The 24,832-nt window shown below is 39.3% G+C and overlaps 1 protein-coding gene across 1 annotated transcript in view; it reads right to left on the reverse strand.

Annotated features, from left to right (window-relative positions):
- Positions 1–1,071: 1,071 nt before the first annotated feature.
- Positions 1,072–24,832, reverse strand: part of si:ch211-106n13.3 (vWFA and Collagen domain-containing protein) — a 48,083-nt gene continuing 24,322 nt past the window's right edge. The window contains exons 17-30 of the mRNA XM_017707367.2: positions 24,602–24,655; positions 19,074–19,118; positions 17,632–17,685; positions 16,817–16,870; positions 15,881–15,934; positions 14,547–14,618; positions 11,188–11,223; positions 10,521–10,565; positions 6,836–6,868; positions 5,886–6,032; positions 4,721–4,775; positions 3,602–3,793; positions 3,260–3,337; positions 1,072–2,204 (exon numbers count right to left, since the gene is read on the reverse strand). Coding sequence (XP_017562856.1) covers positions 2,014–2,204; positions 3,260–3,337; positions 3,602–3,793; positions 4,721–4,775; positions 5,886–6,032; positions 6,836–6,868; positions 10,521–10,565; positions 11,188–11,223; positions 14,547–14,618; positions 15,881–15,934; positions 16,817–16,870; positions 17,632–17,685; positions 19,074–19,118; positions 24,602–24,655 — 1,110 coding nt within the window. The 3' untranslated portion in view covers positions 1,072–2,013. The remainder of the gene's footprint in view (positions 2,205–3,259; positions 3,338–3,601; positions 3,794–4,720; positions 4,776–5,885; positions 6,033–6,835; positions 6,869–10,520; positions 10,566–11,187; positions 11,224–14,546; positions 14,619–15,880; positions 15,935–16,816; positions 16,871–17,631; positions 17,686–19,073; positions 19,119–24,601; positions 24,656–24,832) is intronic.

The raw sequence follows: 24,832 nt of genomic DNA on the forward strand, positions 1-24,832 counted from the left end.
GGAGTCAAACACTCACATGTTACAATCTAGCTAAGAGACACAGATACATCACTACTAGTACAGAGGTAGCTTTTCGAAGGCAGTGCAAATGTATGTCTATTTACAATTTGAAGAGCTTTTCTCCTTTGAGAGCACCAATGTGACATTAAAACAAATGGCATTGGGGCAGACATACTGTGGACTGGTGCCAAATTACTCAAAATGAAACGTACTTTCTTTACTCAGCAAGTCTTTCCTATTGCCCTGGTTTCTGCTGAAGCTTCTTGACTACAGGATTAAGCTATGCTTCAAAATGGAATGTATACAATTTTCCCCAACAACAATCTCTGGTGCCCAAATTTTGTTTCTTAGCTTAAGCGCTGCAGCTATGAGGCTAGTGTAGCTCTGAAACAGCCGAAGCCATGTCACCCAATTTCTTCTTCCATAAATGGACCATTTCACTGAATTAGTTCAAACTGCAGACCCACAGTAAAAAAAAAAAAACATCTACATATTCAGACCATAGATATTCATAAGGATTATATTATGATCTATTTTGAGATACTATTGAGATAAATATGTACAAAATTACCATTTAAAGGGGACTTTCTATTTGGAGCACCCCTAAATATTAACTTGTGAAAGTACCACTTAATGTCTTTGTTATTGTTTTTTTTTCAATTGAGTTTTAAAAGGATCTTTTAATGTGAGGTTAAACTATTTAGAGTTATCATGAGGTTCATTTTAAAAATAACTAAATTAATAAACAATAAATGCCGTCCCACGTTTTCAAGTCACTACTGAAACACAAGGAGTTTTAGCCCATTGGCGGAGCTTTATTTTAGCCACACCCCTGCATTTTAGAGCAGGAAGTGAGACTGCATCCCTATCCCTCAGGGCTGCATGCTGAGCAATTAGACCCCATTGTTTTGAAGTAAAAGTGTCCCAAAGTCTGAAAATCAGTGTGTGACCTTAAGAACGGTCACAACCCAAACACATTTTTTCTGCAATAATAAAAAAGTAAACTATTTTAATGAAAAATATTAGAATTTTTTTTTTAGAGTACATATTATAATTATATATAAGCGGTTATTGCTAATCATGTACTGGCTGGCGTTCTTAGAATATGCATAAAATTAGCTAAAGTTGTCACTACTGAAGCACCCACATTTTAATCAAATAAACATAATTAGAGAATGCGGTCATTCAAAGTTCAATTCAGTCAAAATTCTGAAATGTGTTTTCATCTCTGACTTTGAACCAGTTAGTTAAAATGGTCTAAATACAGGCACAAAACTTTGCTCACAAATTCATGAGGTTGGACAAACTCACTGATGTGGTTTAGGACACAGTATGATATACTGTGAACTATGAAAATAACAAAAGTTGTGGCTAAATGCAGTGGTAAGCCACTTTTATTCACTTCTTAGCTGTATTGGATTTCAAACCACATCAGTCTGCACAATGTTAATGAAGACCTGGATGCGGTTCGAGCAGGTTGAGAGATGTTTTGGGGTTTTTCGGAAACGATTTGGGTGACTATTCATTTCTAGTGAATGTTACCTACGTTAGCCTAGCCTTGTTGCTCCAGCGCTAAACTAAATCAGATTTGAACACCAAACATGTCTCTGCTGATCGACTATATCTGGTGTAAAATGGATGTACTGCACTGCACACACTATTAGGATGTTAAAGGCTGCCAAAAAAGCAAAAATATCTGCTACACTAGATTATAAATATCATTCTAGATAAGAATAAGAAGTAGTACATGTAACTCAAGTAAAAACTAATACACGGAACTCAGACAGTTAGGTTAATATCAGGTATAACAAATAATTCCCTGGGAAAAAATAAAAATATTACATTGGTCATTTCAGATGTTTTGCCCTCCACTGGGGCTACACACAAGAAAGTTGAGGCCAGGAGCCCTTGAAAGTCAATACAGAGTCAAAACGGAGCTCCAGAAGTGGTTGTTGGCCTCTTAAACCATCATCACTGTGATGGGTTCGGAATAAAGGCCAGAGAGGCAGTGTGCTAAAAGTTAGGCCCTTTGATGAAGTGGTTGTCCTGGAGACTGTATGGCGGGTAACAGGAGGACGGATCACAAACCCCTGTGGCTCCTGGAGGGCCCCGTTTGCCTGGGATGCCAGGTGAGCCAGGCTTCCCAGCAGGCCCTGAGGGTCCTGAATATCCCTCTCCATCATTTCCCCGAGGACCCTGCATACCTGTGAGGAAACAAATAATCCTTAAAGATCTAATGGGCAAATTAACAGAAGGAGATTATCACCACTGTTATATTAAAATCACAGCACTCATTCAGTATACCATTCATTGAGTATATGACATTATAAAAGGAGGAGATGAGTTCACTGGTTGGAAGATGAATGAGAAAGCTTGTAACACTCAACATGGTGTTGGGGAAGCCCTGCCCTTCAAAAAAATGAGCCAATAAGGTTAGAGGTTAACATTTACGGCATTTGGCTGACGCTCTTATCCAGAGCGACTTAAAATTTGATCATTTTACACAGGTAGGCCAAGGTGGTGTTAGCATTCTTGCCCATGGACCCTTATTGGTATAGTGTAGGGTGCTTGCCCTGGTGGGGGATTGAACCCCAGTCAACCACTACACTATCCAACCACCAGGCACAAGCGGGAAGTTGTTTGAGGTATTGTTTGAGTCAAACACTACGAAATATTTATGCTGTTTTGTCACAGTTTATCAGCAACTTCCTTTTTACTACCTAATATGTTGTAAAGCTGTACTGGAGGAATGACTGATAATGTTACAGCAATTCTGAGGCAAAAAAATATATATTCTCAATGGTTGCAATTGAAAACGTAAAATTAATCCGGTGGTCTTTTTTTGGTTCCATGTCAGCTAGCTAAATTCTTTCCATACTATACATTGTCTTTCTCTCCAGCATATCTAAATAAAACATTAGGCCATTCTGCTCTACAGGTAAGAGTCAACTTCTTATGCAGCTTTAGTCACATGAACTCTGTGCATGCAAGTTTAATCTTATTATATCTTATTTAATCAATTATATCATTATTATATCGCATTGTTGCGCCACTCAGAAGCCTCAGCATAATTTTTAACTCCATTTGAAAATGCTAGCAGCCCATTACATGAAATTGTTCAAAAATGACCTGGAATAAGATTCTGTTATGTTAACATACAAGATGAGCATATTTTTAATAGCATAACCATTCCAAACATAGAAAGCAACAGTAGTGTCTTATAAGTTTTAGTTGCATCTGAGATGGAAACATATTATACCTGGTGGGCCAGGTGGACCTGGCAACCCAATATCACCTTGTCCTTTGGCACCCTTCATGCCCATTGGCCCAGTGTCACCTGTAACATAAGAGTAGTTTTGCATTTTATGCACACTATCCAAAAGATAATGTCACAGTCTAACAATCTAGATAACAGAATAATATTATCATTATCATACAATTAAAACAAAAATCACATGAGTTTCAATCACAACTACAAAGGTTGATATGACAGGAATTAAAAGATTTACCTCTAGTCCATCTGTTTAACCTAATCACATTATCACACTATCAACTATACAGAAATCCTTTTATAAGAAAGGTTGTGCTTTTTTCTTCTTACCTTTCATGCCCTGAGGTCCCCTACTTCCTGGTGATCCTGGGTATCCCTGAGACCCAGGCCTGCCAGGATAGCCTGGAGGTCCACTTGGTCCCTGGGGTCCAGGGAGGCCTGGATTACCTGGGGGTCCCTTGACCATCTCACAGTGTTGGCAACTAGTAGGTGACATCACCTGAAGGAGCTGTGGCAGTTGATCTGTGGAGAGTGGATGAATTACCGATAAGTATATTAGTCTTTATTTCCCAAAAGGACATTTTTGGGTTTGTGTTCTAAGCAAAAGTTTTGACCAATGTTTGGCCAAGCGCTAGTACTTTTAAAATTCTGCTTGTGTAAAACTCATCCTCCACTAGAGCTGTGGACTGAAGAGAATCTTACATGCTAACGAAAAACCCAGAGAAGCTAACACTGCAAAAGCTAGTCATGAAATGAAAGCTAAAAATAAATAAAATGAAGAAAATTGGATAATGCTGACCGACTGCCACTAGCCTTACTTCATTGTTTGTCACCTGAGTATTTCTCACTGAAGTGTTTCAAAATGATGGCAGTTTGACGGCAGTCTGCTGTAGGCCTATAACACTTATACTTTGGGTATAAAGATTTTGGTTGGGAAGATGTAATCCCAGCTAAAGCGTCACGGATATCAAAAATAGCCCATTGTGCTGAGACACAGGGATTGGGCAACTGCACCCGTTAAGCAGATTTGTGTTTTTTCTCTAAAATGAAGAACTGAAAGCTTCACTGCTTCTCCCATCTCTCCAGATGTTTCCAGTGGGCAGCTAACTGACAGCTCAGTGCACATAGTAACACTGGCTTTTGTGACTTCAGCCATCGTGCTAATGTACGCAATCATAGTACATAGTGACTCACTGCCAACTGACCACTCCAAAGGGCAGTTTTATGCAGTTAAGAGTCTCGATTTGTGTGTGGTCAATTATGTACAACATGGAATGTCACATGAACACAGCCAGTAACAATCATTTGTGTAGAGATGTGGTTCCTATAGAAAGGCCTAGTCAAGTTTTCAAGGTATGGCAAAACAGATAAGACTTGATATTACACAAGACTTGGCCAAAGGAAAGCACCAGTTCATATGGGAAAGGGGAGTGAAATGGGAAAACATACTCTGCAGCACTGAAGCACAAATCTTCATCAAGTGTTCCTCTGAAGGCGGCTTTCCCTGAAACACACATCAATCGCTGCAGATTAGTCACTGTGGCTTGCAGGTATTTGTTTAAGATTTTCAATGCAGTTACCAGTTACCAGTAACCTGAAATTGATACCGATACCAAAACCATATTTTTTTAACACCTTCTTTGCATGACCGCTCATTTTCATTCTTAATAGTCTAGTACAGAAAATAGTCCACTATCTTTTAAGCCTTTAAAGTCCTGTCAATAAAGAAGATGTGAGAAGTAAACATTAACAGAGACACTAGAACTATTTCATAATCTAAGGATATAAGTTCTCAATTCTTCTTTGTGGTGAGCCAAGGCCAAATCAAGTCTTTAAAATGTATTTTATAACATTACACTAAGTTTTGTTCATAAAATAATTGAAAAATACAACTTTGAAAGAAAAAAAAAATAGAGGGGATGGGCCAAATCAAAATCCTCTTGAGCCAACTTTGGCCCACAGACAAAACTTTGGGCAGCCCTGCTTTAAACTGAGTTTCTGAGAATAAGTAATATTTTTGTAATAATTTTATTCTCAATTCTATACAAAGGGTTTTAGTTCTGAGTATCAGCACTGATATGTTTCGGTCAGTGATTTGTGGAAAACCAGTTTCAGTTCCAGTCATGCATCCCTTCGGCTTCGACTCGTAGAGGGACTCCCACAAACCCTTGGGAGATCATGTGACTGTTGAACCTCCTTGTTCAACCAATCATCGCTCCAGTTTTCCTGAATACTGAATCTGTGTTGCTTGTCATATGACTGGCTATACTTTAGTATATAAGCCCAGGCTTTAGACTAGTACAGTTGCGAGGTACTGTTGTAGAACTACTGACCGTTGTCTGTGTATTATTGGTTACTGTTTTTGTGTATTGGACTTGCCTTTTCCTTTCTGTCTTTGCCCTTTTTGTTATGTTTGCACTCTTTTGCCTTATTGCTATTTTGGATTTGACCCACGCCTGTACTATGACTACGATTCTTGCCAATCCCTTTTCAATTAAAGCATCATCTATTGTTTTTTTTTACCATGGGTGTCTGACTGAGTCTATCATGTTACAGTACCCTACCTTGTTCCTCACTCCTGAAATACATGCATGTCCACAAAAAGGTCACTCACTGGTTTCCCTGGGTAACCTGGGACTCCTGGTTGTCCTGGCAACCCGTCCTGACCTGAGAAGCCTCTTGGCCCTGCTGGTCCCATCGGTCCCATGTCTCCCATTTTTCCATCAGCCCCTCTGATACCTGGATCCCCAGCTGTACCTCGCTGTGGGAGATCGTGCGGGAGGAGACAGAGAGAAAAGAGGTCAGAATAAAATTATATGATCCATTCCATTATATGAAAGTCCATTTGACCTGTTGACATGTTGAAAGTTTGAACAAAGTTTACAGTACATTGGCAAAAATGCCATTCAATCCAATGAGAAACTGAAATGCACTAACAAAATGATTAATTATGCTAAAATTAGCTTCATTACACAACAAAAAATACACCTAATCTATCCTAACAGTGTGATCTTTCACATGCATACAAAATAAATATCATTTGAAAATGATAATACACTTTAAATTACGTTATTTAGACAAAGATTGGGTTATGTGCTATAGTCTCTCATTAGGTTGAATGGGATCTTTCCCAATGTTCTGTAAAACTTGTCCAATCTAGCAACAGTAGCTATGAAAGAACGCATTTGTGAGCAGAGCCAAATACACTGTAAAATATGCAGCTTTTAAGCTTAAATACGTTGAAATGTTGCATTCTTTAAATTTTAGTTCAGTATACTCAAAATTTAAAGTTAACCCAGTTATCGTGTTTTTAAAGTTTAAAATCTGCACAATCTTTACAGTATATAGGTCTACCCAAGACATTCTTCCAGAACCTCTCTTGACTGATGTACAGATGTTATTTGTAGCCATGGTACAAATTCACTCAGGTGTTAAACTGAACTATTAACTTCAAAAACACCACATATAAGATCTTCAGATGACAGAAACTGAAGTCCCCCCTAGTTTGTGAATCAGCAGGAAATACAGCTGCAAAAATGCATCCTCTAAAATCAGTATGCACACCTCTCCTTTACTCCCTCTAGGGCCGGGTTCACCCTGCAAAGAGAGAAGACAGGTTCAGTACATATATCTGCATGTCAAGTGCAATATAAATTCATATAAAGCACAGAATTTTTTTTTTTAAAAAGACCCTAAACCAAATTCTAAGATGGGTTATCACAAAGCATAGATAAAATTCAAGGCTACATGTTCTGTGTACTTCTGTTCATTTTTATAGATCACAGGGTCAGAAACCACATAAGCGAGCTGATCTGAGATTGATTAACATGGTTTCAGGCAAGTGTATGATGATTTAAGCATGCAGTTTGTTCAATGCCCACAGTGGCTATAAGTTTCCATTACTAGTTAGCTACATTAGCTTTGTAGCTCCATAATTTGAACGGCAAATATCTATTGTATTTGCTGATCAACTGTAGATCAATTTGAGCTTATACTGTTTACATTTTAGGGTAAAATTGGCCAAATTATCGCTCTAAGTATTGATTTTGGCAACAGGCCAAAAAGACAAACCAATACACAAATCAAGAAAGTAAAACATCTGAAAAAAGATGGTATAAAGTCCAACAGCGGTTGTGCCAGACAAAGTTCAACAATGAACAATAAAAGCATGTTTTCTCAATGATGGTAAAAATCTGTAAAATTGTCATTTAATTTCTTAGAAATACTTCCTTTTACTGCGATTCAGCAGTTTCACTAGTTCAAATAGCTAAACTTACATCACGTATTTTACCTTAACAATAACAGTAACAATCATTAAACAATTGCAAATGTCTGCAAAATAATGGTGATCATTTGTTTTGGTCAAGTTAAATTCTATTTTTGTAAATTAACAACAGCTCTAATAAAATATAGCATGTATGGTTTATTTACATGTATTTACATGTTGTAACAATGCCCTGTGTTTTATTACTGAAACACATAAAATATAATCCTCTCCATGGATCACCACCTTATCGTGGTGGAGGGGTTTGCGTGCTTGAATGATCCTAGGAGCTATGTTGTCTGGAGCAAAAGCTCCTGATAGGGTCTTCCATGGCAAACTGATCCTAGGTGATAGGTCAGACAAAGTGTGATCCATAATAACCCCTATGAAAAGGCAAGAACAGGATTTGTGTACCCTGCCCGGAACAGGGTTACCGGGGCCCCACCCTGGAGCCAGGCCTGGGGGAGGGGCTCGCCAGTGAGCGTCTGGTGGCCGGGCATTTACTCATGGTGCCCAGCCGGGCCCAGCCTGAAGGAGTTACACGAGTCCCCCCTCCCATCGATCCACCACCAATGGGAGGGGTAGTAGTAGGGGTTCGGTGCTTTGTGGATCGGGCAGTGTCCGCAGGCGTGGGCCTTGGCGTTCTGATCCTCGGTTGCTGAAACTGGCTTTTGGAACTTGGAACGTTACCTCACTGGCGGGGAAGGAGCCTGAGTTGGTGCGCGAGGTTGAGAGATACCGGCTAGATATAGTCGGGCTCACCTCAACACACAGCTTGGGCTCTGGGTCCAATCTCCTTGAGAGGGGCTGGACTTTTTTCTTTTCTGGAGTTGCCCATGGTGAGAGGCGGCATGTTGTTGTATGCCTGTATGTTGGGGTTTTCTCCGGTGGACGAGAGGGTAGCTTCCCTACGCCTTCGGGTTGGGGAACGGGTCCTGACTGCTGTCTGTGCTTATGCACCGAACAGCAGTTCAGAGTACCCAGCCTTCTTAGAGTCCTTGGAAAGGGTGCTTGAAAGTGCTCCTCCTGGAGACTCTATTGTCCTACTGGGGGACTTTAACGCTCACGTGGGCAATGACAGTGAGACCTGGAGGGGTGTGATTGGGAGGAATGGCCTCTCTGATCTGAACCCGAGTGGTGTTCAGTTTTTGGACTTCTGTGCAAACCACAGTTTGTCCATCACGAACACCATGTTTGAACACAAGGATGTCCATAAGTGCACATGGCGCCAGGACACCCTAGGCCGCAGTTCAATGATTGACTTTGTAGTCGTGTCATCGGACTTGCGGGCATGTGTTTTGGACACTCGGGTAAAGAGAGGAGCTGAGCTGTCAACTGATCACCACCTGGTGGTGAGTTGGTTCAGGTGGTGGGGGAAGATGCCGGTCCTCGTGGACACCCCAGGTGAGAGATGCCGTCAAGCTGAAGAAGGAGTCCTACCGGGCATGGTTGGCCTGTGGGACACCAGAGGCAGCTGGCAGGTATCGACAGGCCAAGCGATCTGCGGCTTCAGTCGTCGCCAAGGCAAAAACCCGTGTATGGGAGGAGTTTGGTGAGGCCTTGGAAACTGACTTTAAGTCGGCTCCGAAAAGATTCTGGCAAACCGTCAGGCGACTCAGAAGGGGAAAGCAATGTGCCACTAGCACTGTATATAGTGGAGATGGTGTGCTGCTGACTTTGACTGAAGACGTCATTGGGCGGTGGAAGGAATACTTTGAGGACCTTCTCAATCCCACCGACACGTTCTCCAGTGAGGAGGCTGAGTCTGGGGACATGGGAATAGGCTTGTCCATTACTGAGGCCAAAGTCGCTAAGGTAGTTAAGAAGCTCCTTGGTGGCAAGGCTCCAGGGGTGGATGAGATCCGCCCTGAGTTCCTCAAGGCTCTGGATGTTGTGGGGCTGTCTTGGCTGACACGCCTTTTCAACATTGCGTGGACATCGGGGGCGGTGCCACAGGATTGGCAGACTGTGGTGGTGGTGCCTCTTTTTAAAAAAGGGGACCGGAGGGTGTGTTCCAACTACAGGGGAATCACATTCCTCAGCCTACTGGTAAGGTCTATGCAGGGGTACTGGAGAAGAGAGTCCGGCTTATAGTTGAACTTCGGATCCAGGAGGAGCAGTGCGGGTTCCGTCCTGGTCGTGGAACACTGGACCAACTCTTCACCCTCTCCAGGATTCTGGAGGGTTCATGGGAGTTTGCCCAACCAGTCCACATGTGCTTTGTGGATCTGGAGAAGGCATTCGACTGTGTTCCCCGGGGTATTCTGTGGGAGGTGCTTCGGGAGTACGGGGTACATGGCTCTTTGCTACGAACCATTCAGGCCCTGTACAAACAAAGCAGGAGTTTGGTTCGCATGGCCGGCAGTAAATCAGACTCGTTCCCAGTGAGAGTTGGACTCCGTCAGGGCTACCCTTTGTCACCGATTTTATTCATAATTTTTATTTTACACGCAGGGTGTCTGGACTCTCCCTTAGAGATAGGGTGAGAAGTTCAGTCATCTGGGAGGGACTCTGAGTACAGCCGCTGCTTCTTCACATCGAGAGGAGTCAGCTGAGGTGGTTCGGGCATCTGGTTAGGATGCCTCCTGGACACCTCCCTCGGGGACCCCGGGGAAGACCCAGGACATGCTGGCGTGACTATATCGCCCAGCTGGCCTGGGAGCGCCTCGGAATCCCCCTTGGAGAGTTAGTGGAAGTGGCTGGGGAAATGGAGGCCGGGCCTCAATGCTTAGGATGCTGCCCTCGCGACCCGAACCCCGGAGAAGCGGAAGATAATGGATGGATGGATGGATGGATGGATGGATGGATAAAATATAACTTTAAAAGAAGAACAAGTACCTGCGTTCTATTGTATATAGTATAAAAATGTTTTTCTCATTGCTTGAGTCTCCAATCAAACACCACACTTTCAGAGGTTTGAGCATGAAACTGTATAAATTTCTGTATTAATAAAGACATTTCTTAGATGTGTTGTAGTTTACTTACAGGTGTTCCAGGGACCCCAGGTGATCCATCACTTCCTTTTTCTCCCTAGAAAGACAAAAGTTTCTAAGTAAGTGAATCTGAATTGTTCCTTGCTTGATTGTTTTGCTTTTTCCTGCACATTTTGTACACACAGTGATATGCAAAATGTACATAACTGTGGTAAACAGCTGTCTTTCTAATGATGAGGCTAATGATCTCCATGTTATATGGTTAAGCAAAGGTCATATTCTTGACCCCACACTGGTTGCACCATATATGTATATCTCAACATCCACATCTTTCCTGCTCTAACCAAGGATGTGTGTGTGTGTGTGTGTGTGTGTGTGTGTGTGTGTGTGTGTGCATGCACTGATGCATGCTCTGTGGTTAAAGGAGATGACTAAGTTTCCGTCTGTGCTAGAGAAACAGCTAATGCCTGTCATTGGCAGTGAAGACTTACTGTTAAAGCTAATTCCGCTCAGATGTTTTGCTTATATGAAGAAACCTTTTCTCTCTCTCTCATCTTTTTTGCTTTCTTTCCCTTTTCCCATCTTTCTCCCTGACTGAGCTGCTGACTTTTTTCGGCTCATACAAGACTAAACTGGCCCCTCACAAACACATGCACTCAGCTAGGCAGAAGAAAAATAATTGTCACAGTCCGTCACCCTTCACAGAACAACCGCAGTACCTGATTTCCTTTCTGCCCAGAAGCCCCAGATTCACCCTGAAAGCAGTCAAGGACACACAGCATTAATGACAGTCATGTTTACTCATTCTCAATTACTTAATTAATTAGAAAGCATGACAAATAATATGTTTTTAAAGTACGGATGCACCGATCCTGACCTTTGGGAGGTCATTCTCAGTTTCTTTTCATCCTTTTTTGACTAACTTATTTACCAAAGTGTAGAAAAAATAGAAACCTAGAGAATGCTGTTAGTAGGGAAAATCAACATGTAATATTAAATGTGCTCTAGGGTCGGAGCTTTACAAACCTAAAAAAAAAGTACAGGGTAGGTATTGACAGTTATGGTCCATAGTCATGTTCCAATAATTATCATTACTCTTTTTTTTAACCAAAAGCACTTAATGTGTGGGCTAAATGAACATGTTTTGGTACATTTTTTAAAAATGTTATGCTCCATTTCTTTCCAGTGTAAATAAATAAATTGTGAAATAAACAGAAATTGAGCACTAAAATGTGCAGAAAAATGCCATATTTAAGTATGTTCTCTGTAGAGGATGTTTTTACAGAAGTCCAGAGAGGCCATGAGCTGTTTCTATTAAATTTCTGGATTGTTATCTTGAGATGACAAGATAACAACACTGTTGAAATAATGAGTTAGTTATGTTACCTTGAGATAACAAAAGTTCACAAGATAACTTAACTTGTTAACTCAACATTGGAACTACAAGTTAAAACATACAGAAGTACAGAAAGGCCATAAGGTAGTTATGATTTTCTGGATTATTATCTTGAGGTCACAAGATAATTAACTTTTCTCAAGACAACAACATTGTTATCTTGAGATCACAAGATAATTAACTAGTTATCATCTCTGGACGTCCGTATGTTTTAACTTGTATAACAAAACATGTAAGTTGACCATAAGTGTTAACACTTTCACATAAACTGTAGTTGCCTATGAATTTAACATGAATCAAATAAAGGCTACATGCTATTTAGCACCATTTAGAGTAAATTCTGCAACTAAACTTTATTAAAGCATTCAACTACAGCACAAAGTTATTTACGTCTGCCAATTCCGATCATGCATCTCTACTTTAATGTGATGGGATGACAAAAAATCAAATGTCCACACTTTGACTAAGACATGTTTGGTGTCTTTAGAATGTACTTCTTTAGTTTAGAACTGGAGCTACAAGGCTATTGTAGCCAACAAATAATGGGAGCTTATATTCTCAATTAGCACCAAGCAAACTGCTTGCCTACATCACACACTTCCCCTATTTTCCCCTAGTTGTCACACTAAATGGTTTCAGATCCTCATACAAAATGTAATATAAGACAAGGAGAACATGAGGAAACACAAAACTGTTTTTTAGTGATTATTTCATTTATTGAAGGGAAAAATGTTTTGCAACACCTATATCAACCATGTAAAAGTCACTGCCCCTAAACTCATAAACACCTTTACCAGTAACAACTGCAACCCAATGCTTCCAACTGGGGATCAGTCTTTCATGTTGCTGTGGAGGAACTTTGACACACTCTTCTTTGCTGGATGGTTTATATTCAGCTACATTAGAGAAACTGATGATTTGGAACACGATCTGCCCTTTTAAGGTCCTGACACAGCATCTCAATGAGGCTGTGGTTTATGTTATTTTCTTCCTTTTGTTATAAGTATTCTCTTTCTATTTTTCAATTGCAAAGCTCACTTAAAAAGGAAATCGTTAACAGATTAACACAAATGCCTGGTCATCAGTGTCTACTGTATGTGTTCCCTGACATAACAGAACGTCAATAGTCCTGACTTAATCCTTAGTGATTGTCCTGACTTAATCCTGAGCAGATGCACAAATAGATGAAATACAAGTTGTAAAGCCTGTATGCCAGTATAGCTGTCTGACCAACCGACGAGTCAGAGTGACCAGACCACTGGATGGGTTTAGATGCTTATGTGTACACAACAAAAAACAGGTGGGTGGAGGTGGACTTGCTCTTGTGCCTTAGATTTGCTGTCTTGCTTCATAATCCAATTATGTTTGACCTTCGAATCATGGACTGATGACAGGACACGTTCCTGCAGGATTTTTTTTGGTACAAAGCAGTTTTGTCAATCGTGGCAAGTCGCCCAGGCCCTGAAACAGCAAAGCATCCCCACACCGTCATGCTTCCACCACCATGTTTCACTGTTCTCATTGTGGAATTCTATGTTTACGCCAGATGTAACTCAGACCTCGGTCTTCCACTTTCAATTCCAAAGTCTTGGGAAACTTCAAGTTGTTTCTTGGCAAATGTGAAATGAGGCTTGCTGTTTGTCAAGGTGGTTTTCAACTTGCAGCTCTCTATGGACACCATATTTGCTCAGCCTTTTTTTTTCTAATGGTGGAATCATTAATACTGACCTTATCTAAGGCAAATAAGGCCTGCAGTTCCTTAGATCTTCCTCTAGGTTCTTTTGTGACCTCCTGGATGAGGCCTTGTTGTGCTCTTGGAGGAATTTTGGTAGGCCAGCCATTTCTGGAAACATTGAACCTCTGTTGCAATTTTTCTCCACTTGCAGATAACAGTGCTCAGTGTGGTTTTGTTGGAGTCCCAGAGCCCTAGACATGGCTTTGTAACCCTTTCCAGACTGACAAATTTCAATAGCTTTCTTTCTAATCTCCTCCAAAAATTCTTTGGATTGTGGTATAATGGGCTGGTTGCTCTATTTAAGGTTCTATTTAAGTTATGTTTAGATTCACCAGGGCTGGTGGTATTCAAGCCTGGGCATGTCTAGTTTAATTGATCACAATCATCAACTTAATTTGGTTAACTTTTTGATCAAGTAAGAGGTCAATTACATTTTCATACAGAGCCAGTTGTGTGTTGAATAACTTTTTTCATTCAGTAAATGACAGAAATCACTTAAAAAAGGAATTGTGTTTGTTTCTGTCATAACAAATTTTGGTTGAATATCTGAAATTTTTTTTATGAAAATGGACAAAAGTAGGCTTTAAGCTACAGTTTTTAGCTATGCTACATACTTTGGTCCACTTCTAAGACATCACTATGTTATACAGGGTCAGAAACCACATTAGCAAGTCTTGGTTTGCACAGTGCTAATTGGTGACTATAGGTTTCCATTGCTTGTTAGCTACATTGGCCTCGCAGCTCCAGTAAGTAAGGAAACTTTGGACAGCAAACATGCCTTGGTTGATCAACTACCTTTGGAGGTGGAACTGTATAAATTAGATTTTTGGCCAAGAAATCGCATCATGCTAAATTGTTTTTTTGCATTCAGAGTCGCCTTGATAAGCATTCACAGGTAATTACTTATAGTGATCTATTCATTTTGACATTATAAATGAAAGACACACCTTTTGTCCTGTTAAACCTGGTAGGCCCTTAATTCCTGGAGGCCCCTGGATCCCAGGCTCACCATCCAGTCCCTGAATAAAATATACACAAAATAATGCACATAAGTTTAAACATTTTTGCTCTGTATTTTTTCCTTGAGGTCTACTTATGACATCTGTGTGGGTTTATGTACCAAAAACGGCCATGATTCATTTTAACATGACCATTTTGCTCCTTAGCATTAAACAGAATGTTTTTCTTATTGGACTGTTATGACAGATTTATGTAAATAACCTCAATTCTGATTGGTTGCCTTTTATTGAGCTTCATTTACATAGAAGTCTGGGTTGAAACACTTCTTATAACCTTGGCTTGAATTCATATATGTTGTTTTAGTGACATCACCAAAACAACTCATTCAAAATGGGCTGCATTAAGCAGCTTAGTTTCCATATATTGAGCATACAGATGGGGAAGAAAACATGGACACATAAGGTCTCAGTATATGTGTCTCTTCTTTAAGCCTTTTGGAAAAGCATCTCAGGTGTTTCTTTAAGAAGCTGTTAGACCAACAGAGGCCATGCAGTTTGTTAGGTATGAGTACTTGCATCTTTCAGTGAGAGGTCTGGCTACTGTGGGAGGTCCCCCAACTAATAGCACAAGGAATTTAACCTCTTTTCCTGTGTATAACTAAAACAAGATGACATCATCTAGTATGCAAACAATAAAGCCATTACAAACTGTGCTTGCAAATGTCCTGAATGCAATGAGTGCAAATACGTTTTCACACATTTGACAGGCACTATACTGTAAACCCTCTGACCCACTCACTAAAGGGGTTAACAGTGTTAACTCTTTACTAAAAAGCAACCCAATTTTAAAAGCCCTTGCAAAGCATAGTCATGTTTTAGGAACAAACACAAGGGTGTGATGGAGCTATATGAGCTGTTCTCATAATAAGAAAATGCTAATCAGACATGACATCAATTTCGGCTGAAAAGGGAAGTCGCCACATTTTAAAACAGCAGCAATTCTTGAAAGAACAGTTCTTGAGAGGAAAAAAAAGCATCCTTGCAGATGCAGCAAATGTGTCAGCTCTTATCAGCTGGTAGTTGATTTAACACACAGCACCAGGTATGTTCCACTGACTCTAAGCCAGGGCAACCTTAAAGGAAACATGGTTTTAAGTGAACTTTAGGTTTATTGCGATAATGCAGAGATATAATCTCTATTTAAAGTCATTTCCTAAGCTTCGAGTAGGAGGAGGATGAAGGCGATAGAGAGGAAATGTTAATTTACCACCTTTCGTAGGGGAAAAACCCCAAGTTGTGTCAACAGCTGGCGGCGTACTCACTTTAGGGCCAGGTACTCCTGGGAGGCCGTCCTGCCCTCGAGGCCCAAAGTTCCCCTGCAAAGGAAAAAAAAAACAATTCTGAACTTCATATCAACACTCAGAGGGAAAAAGGTCAAATAAATATAGGTGGCACAGAATCTCCATTAACCTGAACTTGAAAGAATATTTACATTCATTTACATATTTACATATTAAGGTATAGTGTTGCCGAAGCATTCAAACTTGTTTATTATACATCATTCTATTAATTACATACACAGGAAACCACACACATCCAGTCTTAAGTATTTTGTTTTTTGTCCTCTCATCTTTTGAATACACAAGCAGTCCTTTAAGTTATGTGAATGTTTTATAATGAACTGACCAAAAGAAATTGTCCAAAAGTATTTGGAAATCAAATACAAGCACTATAAGCACATTAACTTACATTGAAGAGGTTTACTATTTAGATAGCAGAGATGTTGCTATAAGTAAGCCTAGGCTGCCCTATTGGAAGTACCCCAGAGTTCTGACTAAAAAGTCCTAAAAAAAAAAGGAATTGCATGCCAATAAAAATGTCTTAGAATGTAATTTTACTAATTACAATACAGGCTGAACCCAAAGACCCTGAGTTCTTGCATCTGTGTGCATTGTTCCACCTTAAAAATAAAAAGTGACCAAAGTTCTCTTTTGATGATCATCAGTTGTCAGTGGCTGGAATCTTAGCAACACTTGCTATCATAGTAACATTTAAAAATAACTACCACTTATAGCACTGACATGCTTGTCAGATGCCGTCCCCCCACCCTCCAAAATGAAATTTTGGCTACTCTGATTATGACAATATATGAGATGCATAATTTTGACACTTAAGTGCATATTTTTCATTGCGTACATTACAACATACACACATCAATATTTACATATGCATACATTCAGACGAATTATTTTTTTTACCTTTGGACCGACTGGACCCTCTGCCCCAGGTGGTCCAACTGGTCCTGGTGGTCCCTGAAATGAAGTGATTAACCAGATGTTACACATTAAATCAATGCATATGTCCTATTAAACAATTTAAAACAAACTAAATACATGCTATATACACATGTGGTGATGTATGATGGTTAGCACATGGCAGTTCGTTTTTTAAAGCACCTTAACAGGGCATTTTCAGTCTTATCAGAGGAAGTGGAAAAAAAGAAGCTGACAAGAGAAGTAGTCAATAAGAAAATGAAACAAATTTAGAAGAAACTAGTCTGTGGTTTAGAAGAAGACCTTGTGGTGTGAAAAGTGTTTGCCTTCATTTTTTGTTTTTGCTCCACGTTCTTACAGAGATAAATCACTGTGTCTGTCCTCATCCCATCTACACTGAACTTACACTAATAATATAATCACAAGAGTAAATCAAGTCAGCATCAAACTTTTTCCACATTGCTTCCTTAATTAGAGTTTATACTAGTTGCTAGTTTAGATGTAATTCTAAAACACACCAGCAAGGAGCAGCACTGTGCCTTTAGGAGAGTGGCCACTAACATCCACCTACATCTAACACACGGCCCCTTCCCCATACCTACACTAATACCTCTGATCAACCAATCAAGGACTATCTGGAGCAAACGTGGCAGATGATGGTTGGAAAAACTCTCCACAGGAAGGGACAGTTCTGTATCCGTGAGCTCCGGTACAGATGATGGACTGAATCTTGAGATCTAGAAAGATCATTTATTAGCATCGGATTAAATAAGTGTGGTATCATTCTCTTTTCCACATACCTGAGGTCCTGTCGGTCCAATCGAGCCTTCTAGTCCTGGTAGGCCTCTCTCGCCCTGATACAGTTTAATCACAAAACAAATGGTGCTTTTACAAACAGCAACGCAGCATTTAAACAGCATGCTTATGTTGGGTTTAACAGTCTAGATTCTGTTGAGGCACATGGTGAAAAAACATGCATGGGCCCCTTTGACCAACTACTGTTTCCCTAACCATGTATATATAAATATATATATATTGCTGTGGTCTGAAGAAAACCTTGTACCTCCAAAATAACAACTTTACTTTTAATAAAGACTTTTTACCATTTTCAGTTTTGTTCCAACAGCAACAATTATATATATATATATATATATATATATATATATATATATATATATATAAATAAGGCTTCTACAAACTGTCAAACTGACAAAATGTACTTCTGACTGATATGTACACAGGCCACTTCATTAAATTCAATGTATCTACACTTATTATCCATTTCATCAGCACCACTTTCCATACACTTTGTATTTCTACAATTACAGGCTGTAGTCCATCTGTTTCCCTGCATACATTGTTAGCCCCCTTTCACCCTGTTCTTCTATGGTCAGGATCCCCCACAGGACCACCAAAGAACAGATATTATTTGGGATATTATTATTATTTTAGCACAGTGACACTGACTTGGTAACGCGACACTTAAAAGTTGTTGAACTTAATACATTTTCAGGTAAAAAAAAAAAAAACTTTCATAATCCATAGAAAAAGAATTTATATTCGGTCAGATGAATTCACATAAATCATGGACATGTGAACAAGATGTAAACAAGGTGTCAACTTACTGGAACCACAAACCCCTCATTGGGTTAACTTTTACATTATTCATTTTTTTCCTGAGGTCCAGTTTTGACCAAAAAATAAATAAACAAATAAAAAAACTGCTCAGATACTCATGACTTCAGTGTCAGTGGGGTTAACCTGCTGTAAGCCAAACAGATATTTATACAGCCTGGTCAAATGACCAGTTTTGTTCAGTTTCTAAGTGAAAATAAGTTAACATCCTCTACAGAGAACAAACTTAAATATGACTATGACAAATTTTAGAGCACAATATTGATTTACATGCTGAATTTAACACATTTAATAAGCCTTTGCACGGCAAAATTTTATGAATGTTTCCCTCAATATGGTAAATTCAGAAAATAAACAGTAATTGTGCATTAAAAAGTGCAGAAATGTATTCTCTGTAGAGATGTGTTAACTTATTTTCACTTGAAAATGAACCTTTTTCTGGGTCCTGAATGGTATGTTTTAAAACTTAATATGTAACTATGTATACATATTACATACAACTCTAATGTTTCATAAAAATTGAGTTAACTGATCAACCTTCAGGACCCAGAGAAGTTCCCTCCTTTCTCTGTACTGAAGCGTTATGATGGTGTCTGTGAGCTCTTACCTTGGGTCCAACAGGCCCTATTTCTCCTGGATATCCTTTGATGCCCTGAAAAAGACATATACCACCACAACATTGAGTTCACACTTACAGCTTAGAGCAAACAAAAACACAAACATAATCCAAGAACAACACAAAAAACATATTAACAGATACAAAACACTAAAACAACAGTGAAGGTCTTTATGTTTTTTTGTCTATGAAAAGGTTTCTGGGTGTTCAGGGTTTCCTCCCAGGCTTGTTATTTGTTTCATCTACTGGAGCGCTCCCTCATTAGAACAGTAATTGCACACGAGGGACGCATGATTAAAGATCGAGGAAAGAGAGAGAGAAAATTTTAAGCACCACATTAGCTGTTCAAGCTGCGTTAGCTTCAAAAAGCTCCCCCACCCAAACGATGTTGGGAACACTCGATTGCTGAAGATTTTTGTTTCAAATGAACCAGCTTCGTTTACCATAAACAGGAAGCACCACCCAAGTGAATGAGTGCAGTCGTCTTCAACAATCAAGCAGAAAATTTCCTCAGCCCAGTATTTCTGTTAGCTGGTACTGGATGCAAATGAAGAGGGTGTGTATGTGCATGTTGGTTGGTGGGGCTGGAGGTGGGAGCTGAGCTTAACATAGTTGTATATGGTGTTGTTGGTGTAGCAGAAGACGCAGAAAACATACTGCATCAGCAGAATGGTCTTATATTTTCAACAGGCAGCAAGAAAAGGCCAGAGCAGTACTAGCCCAACACGTAACCCAGGGAGAGGTGATGCAAGAGGACACAACATCCGTGGTGGGTGGACACTTCAATACACTGTAAATCCACTCTCCTAGTTCACAAGTACTCCAAGCAAGACATTTTACATTAATAACATCAACAACAACAGTAAAATCAGTATCTTTTCAAGCATGGGAGCATGATGCCTCCCAAAAGCTGCGTTGCATAGCCACACCTCCTAAGTTCTGCAGCACAGCCTGAGACAGACACAATATCACTGTGTATAAGAAATATGCTGTTTGTTAGTCATTATTGCAACATTTCTAGTACTGATATTGCAGAAGACAAATGTAAAGGAGTCCACTTACCTAACATCTTATTGCAACACTTCCCCTATCTGAAGTACTGAAATTGGAAGTTTTACGTCATTCTGTAGTCAGTGTCATGCCCATATTAGGATTTCTCTATGACAACAATGAATGTTTTTAGGGTCCCCCCCCGCCAAATATTAGCACTATAATGCTTACGGGTGTACATAAACGTTCAAAACTTGATACATTTAGCCCTGCGCACATTTTCCCTCTGATTGTCACTAGATCTTCCATATTACAAGATGGTTAGCAGTCAAACTACAAACAATGGTACTTACATGCTACAAGCAAGCCAGCACTTCTGTTTACTGAAATGACACAATAGTCATATTCAGGCTCCTGAAATTCAGAGAATCTGGCAGCGTTCAAAGGAAAAATGTCCTAAGTTTCTAATGTTGGCATGGTGCTGACTACAGAATAATGGCACAATGGGGCAGCAAGGCAAACGTATGTGCTGCCCAGCTAGGACAAGACTCAGACCTTAAGGCTGGTTTACATTACCAGACAGAAGTGGCCCTAATCTGATTTTTTTGCATTAATGCGACACGAATCAGATTTTCTCCAGAGCCGTGTGAACATCCAAATCTAATCTCTTAGTTCTAAGCCACTTCATATGTGGTTTCATGCTAGATACATTTATGATTCATGGCCACATAAACGTAATGAGGGTGCTCAGATTGGAATTTGTGTTTTTTTTCCCCACTGTGCATGCGCATCATTCAGCGTTAACATGGTGGCAGTGCTTAACCTGAACTCAGTGCCAGTAATCAGTGCAAAAGCAATGTATCTGATTGTTTTTTGCCTGTCTTGCACAAATATTTAACAACAGAGAGCTGTTTTTGCAGTTGTCTCTGCCGTAAAGGCTTGTTCTACTGAAATAGCTTGTTGTTAGTAGCTTGTGACATTATATTTGCTGGCTGTTTCAGGATGCAGGTTCATTCACGTTAATGACAGATTTAAGACACTTATCAACACAAATATGAACCAACAAGTTTGAAAGATTGGAGGTAACAGGCAGGCTAACATTTGCTTCCTAGCATTTGGTGTTCTATGCTTTATACACTGTTAAAAAAGATGGTTCTTCAAGGGTTCTTTAGCAAAGGCAATGGTTCTAATTAGAATCACAAGAGAATTACAAAAAAGAATCACAATTCCAATTTCAAACGGGTTCTATAAAGAACCATATACGTCAATTTGAAGAACCATTTCAACACGTAAAGAACCGTTTAGAATAAAATTGATTTATTTTCAAAGGTAAACATGCACTAAAGTCAGACACCAAGTCTGGCTTGAATTTGATCATTGACATAACAGTGTGATATAGCAGTGTGTGGCAGAGACAAGCTGGTTTGTGCCACAGGATCACCTTCTAAGTTATCTCTATTCTTCTAGCATCTAAATCACAGTAGACTTATCAGAGAATTTCTTGGTACTTTAAAAAACAATTTCTGCAAACTTTAATATTAGTTTGGATAGTTTTATTGACATTTGCTGATGTACCCCTGAATAGGACATCATAAAGGACATGAAACTCAAACATCTTTGTCCCCTCATTGACAAGGAAACTTGTGAGAGTTCCCCCTACACACGGTTCACAGACAAGCATTCTTCCAGCTACGTAATAGTCCAATGCAGATATTTTTGGCCTTCCTTATAGATCTGACAGACAAAACAGTATTTAGGTTTTGTTTAAGGTATTAACAGCACTATTAACAGCATTTTTATATTAATTTCTATTAATTTTTTTTAACCTAAAATACTGTAAAAACAGAACAATTATTTTGATATAAATCAACTGTCTATAAATTATCAGTTTTGACAGTGGATCTTCAAAATAAATGTGTAAAAAACTGGGAAAAAAAAAATAGATAACAACATGAGCAAGCTGACCAATCAGATGTTCCACGTTCACAAGATCTAATAAACATAAGTAATTTGTCAAACTAATGCAGGTCAATCTTTAATCATCACATAATTGTGCATTATGCTACTTTGCCTATGACTTCAATTTCTTTGGGCTAAGTAGTGAAAGAGTGGTGGTTATGAGAAGGGGGGGCACAGATGGGCTTGGTGGCCTGAGGTGGGCGAGGTAGGGCACATTTATTGACATTTCAGAATTAGCTTCTAGAAATATCTCTGTCTTCACCTGCTGAGATTTGTTTTGGCCCATATGCAAAAGGGGTAGAACGTCCAGAGGTTCACCACAGCAGAGTCTGTATTAACCACCAGATTAATCACAAAGACTCAAAATAGAGCTCAGAAGTACGACACAAAGCAGTCATCTAGGCATCTACCGAAAAGATTCCATATAGGCTAACAGCTTTCAACATCCCACCCTCGTGAAGCAAAAATCTCTCTCCAGCCAACAGTTCTCCACAAGAGCAAGCTGCCAGATTGAATAAACGCCAAACACAGCTAAGGGGACTTAACCCCTTAAACTGCAAGGGCACTTCAGCTCCTAACTCTCATGACTGTATAACTTATATAGCTCACATACTATTTTCAATTTATTCAGAGTAGTTACTGTACAATAAGTGCAAAGATTAACAACTGAATGAGAAGTGTGTGGTGTAAAAGGGAATTCCACTGAAATTCTTGAACAATAAAATGGTTAAGATGTAAGCCATTCAGTGTGGTTTTATGTGAAATGTGCTGTTCTAGAGAACCTTTCTCAGCATTTTTCGAAGTGGTGGTGATGAGAAACAGACGTCTGACGAGATTAATACCTCTAAAAGCTAACTTACATTTTTAATGACAGTTTAGAGATACGATTTTGGCATAAACTGTGCTTTTTTTTTATCCGTTTCAGCAGAGAGGTACATGCAGACCTTTGTAAGGCAAAATGGTCCCCAAAGAAAACTTATCACTCCATTCCTATCACTACCTTTGTAAAGAAGCCATTAAGTTTCTCTACAAAGCACAGTTTCATGTCAAACCACTCCAAATGACTTTGTTTACCCCTTAAGTTCACTGCTACCTTAAACTCATTGCTACCTTAAATATACTGATACTTTAAAACCACAGGCTCCCTTAATGTCATTAATACTTTAAATCTAATGCAAAATCGTTGCTACTTATACTTTTATATACCCTGCCATCTTAAATTTTGTGATATGTTAAATTTAGTGCAACCGCATGTTTACAATAATTGATTCTTTTTTGAAAACTCTGTAGAATTCCCCTGTAAGGAATTATTAAATTATCTTACCTAGCAGGTACACTCTCAAAAAAGATGGTTCTTTAGGAAATGGGAATGGTTCTATATAAAACCAATAGTTCTATATAGAACCATTTCATGCTTAAATGGATCTTTGTATGGTGAAATTGTTTTTCAAATGTGTTAGATCATTTTTAAAAATGGTTCTATATAGCACCAAAAAGGATTCTTCTATTATTACAATGTCAAACTGGCAACAACATCAGAATCCTTTTTGGTGCCATATAGAACCATATACACAACACATTCTCCATCAATCTGAAGAACTATTTCAACACGTACAAAGTACCATTTAAGCATGAAATGGATCTATACAGAACACATGATTCTAAATAAAACCATTCCCTTTCATTCCCTACTAAAGAACCCTTAAAGAACTTTTTTAAGAGTGTAGCCCTAAGTACGTAAAATCCAACAGGTGAACTCTAGATTAGTGTTCGTGACAGGCATCAGATGGATGACTTTCATCTCTGGACTTTTCAAGTGATATATCTAACTCACTAAGTAATTAGAGACTGGATCATTGTACTTCATTATTAAGTTCAAGACTGGTAACTGAATAATAAGCCTTCAATATAAGGGCTCAACATTCTATATTCATAGTGAAACACCTGATTTTAAATAAGACGTCCGCAAATGCAAACTTTGCTGACGTATGCATTTTTGCAAATTTCCTTTCATGTTCTTTTTCATCTTGCTTTAAAAATGTGCCAACGTCTATGATAAACAAGTGAGGTTAGGTCTTGCTCTCTGATGCAAGCTGATTTTGGCTTGGGTCACCTCAGCCAGCTGTGTTGCTAATGTCGGTAGTCTGTTTAAAATCTTGCAGATCATCTCGTGCATTTATGTGGTAACCATAGAGGTTGCTGAAAGCTGATTGATAGCATGTGACAGTTTGTCGTGAGGTCTATAGGCACTCAGTTTCCCCATGTGTCTGCAGACGTACTACTCTGCAACCAAGCTGTCCATTCTGGGAGACAGTAAACACTTGTGGCCACACTGTCTCCATATTTGGAGTGGAATAATGTCAAACAGAGGAACTACAGCAACTTAAAAGACTTTAATAATGCTCTGAATGTTGTTCTGAAATGAAAACAGTAATAAAGACTTTGGAGAAAAGGGGTTAAAAAGAAAATGATAGCTTTGTTGATGAGATGGTAATGATGATGACAATAATGATGATTACTATTACTGGCCTGGTTTGTTAAGAATAAAAATAACCAAAGCATCAACTTACTGGAATGCCATTCTGTCCATCTGCTCCAGGAACACCAGCATCCCCCTTTTCACCCTGTGGTAAATAGACAAAAAGGAAACTTTTAATTAAAAAAAAATCAACTGCATGACTTATTGATCTTTGTATAGGGACAATAGGAACATTGACCAAACAACCTGATTTCAACATCTTGTTTAAAGAGGAACAGAAAGTGCTGAGCATTTGGTTGACCAAGACAGTCAGTAGTCATAT

The sequence above is a fragment of the Pygocentrus nattereri genome, chromosome 19 (assembly GCF_015220715.1).
Source record: "Pygocentrus nattereri isolate fPygNat1 chromosome 19, fPygNat1.pri, whole genome shotgun sequence".
Classification (NCBI taxonomy): Eukaryota; Metazoa; Chordata; class Actinopteri; order Characiformes; family Serrasalmidae; genus Pygocentrus; species Pygocentrus nattereri.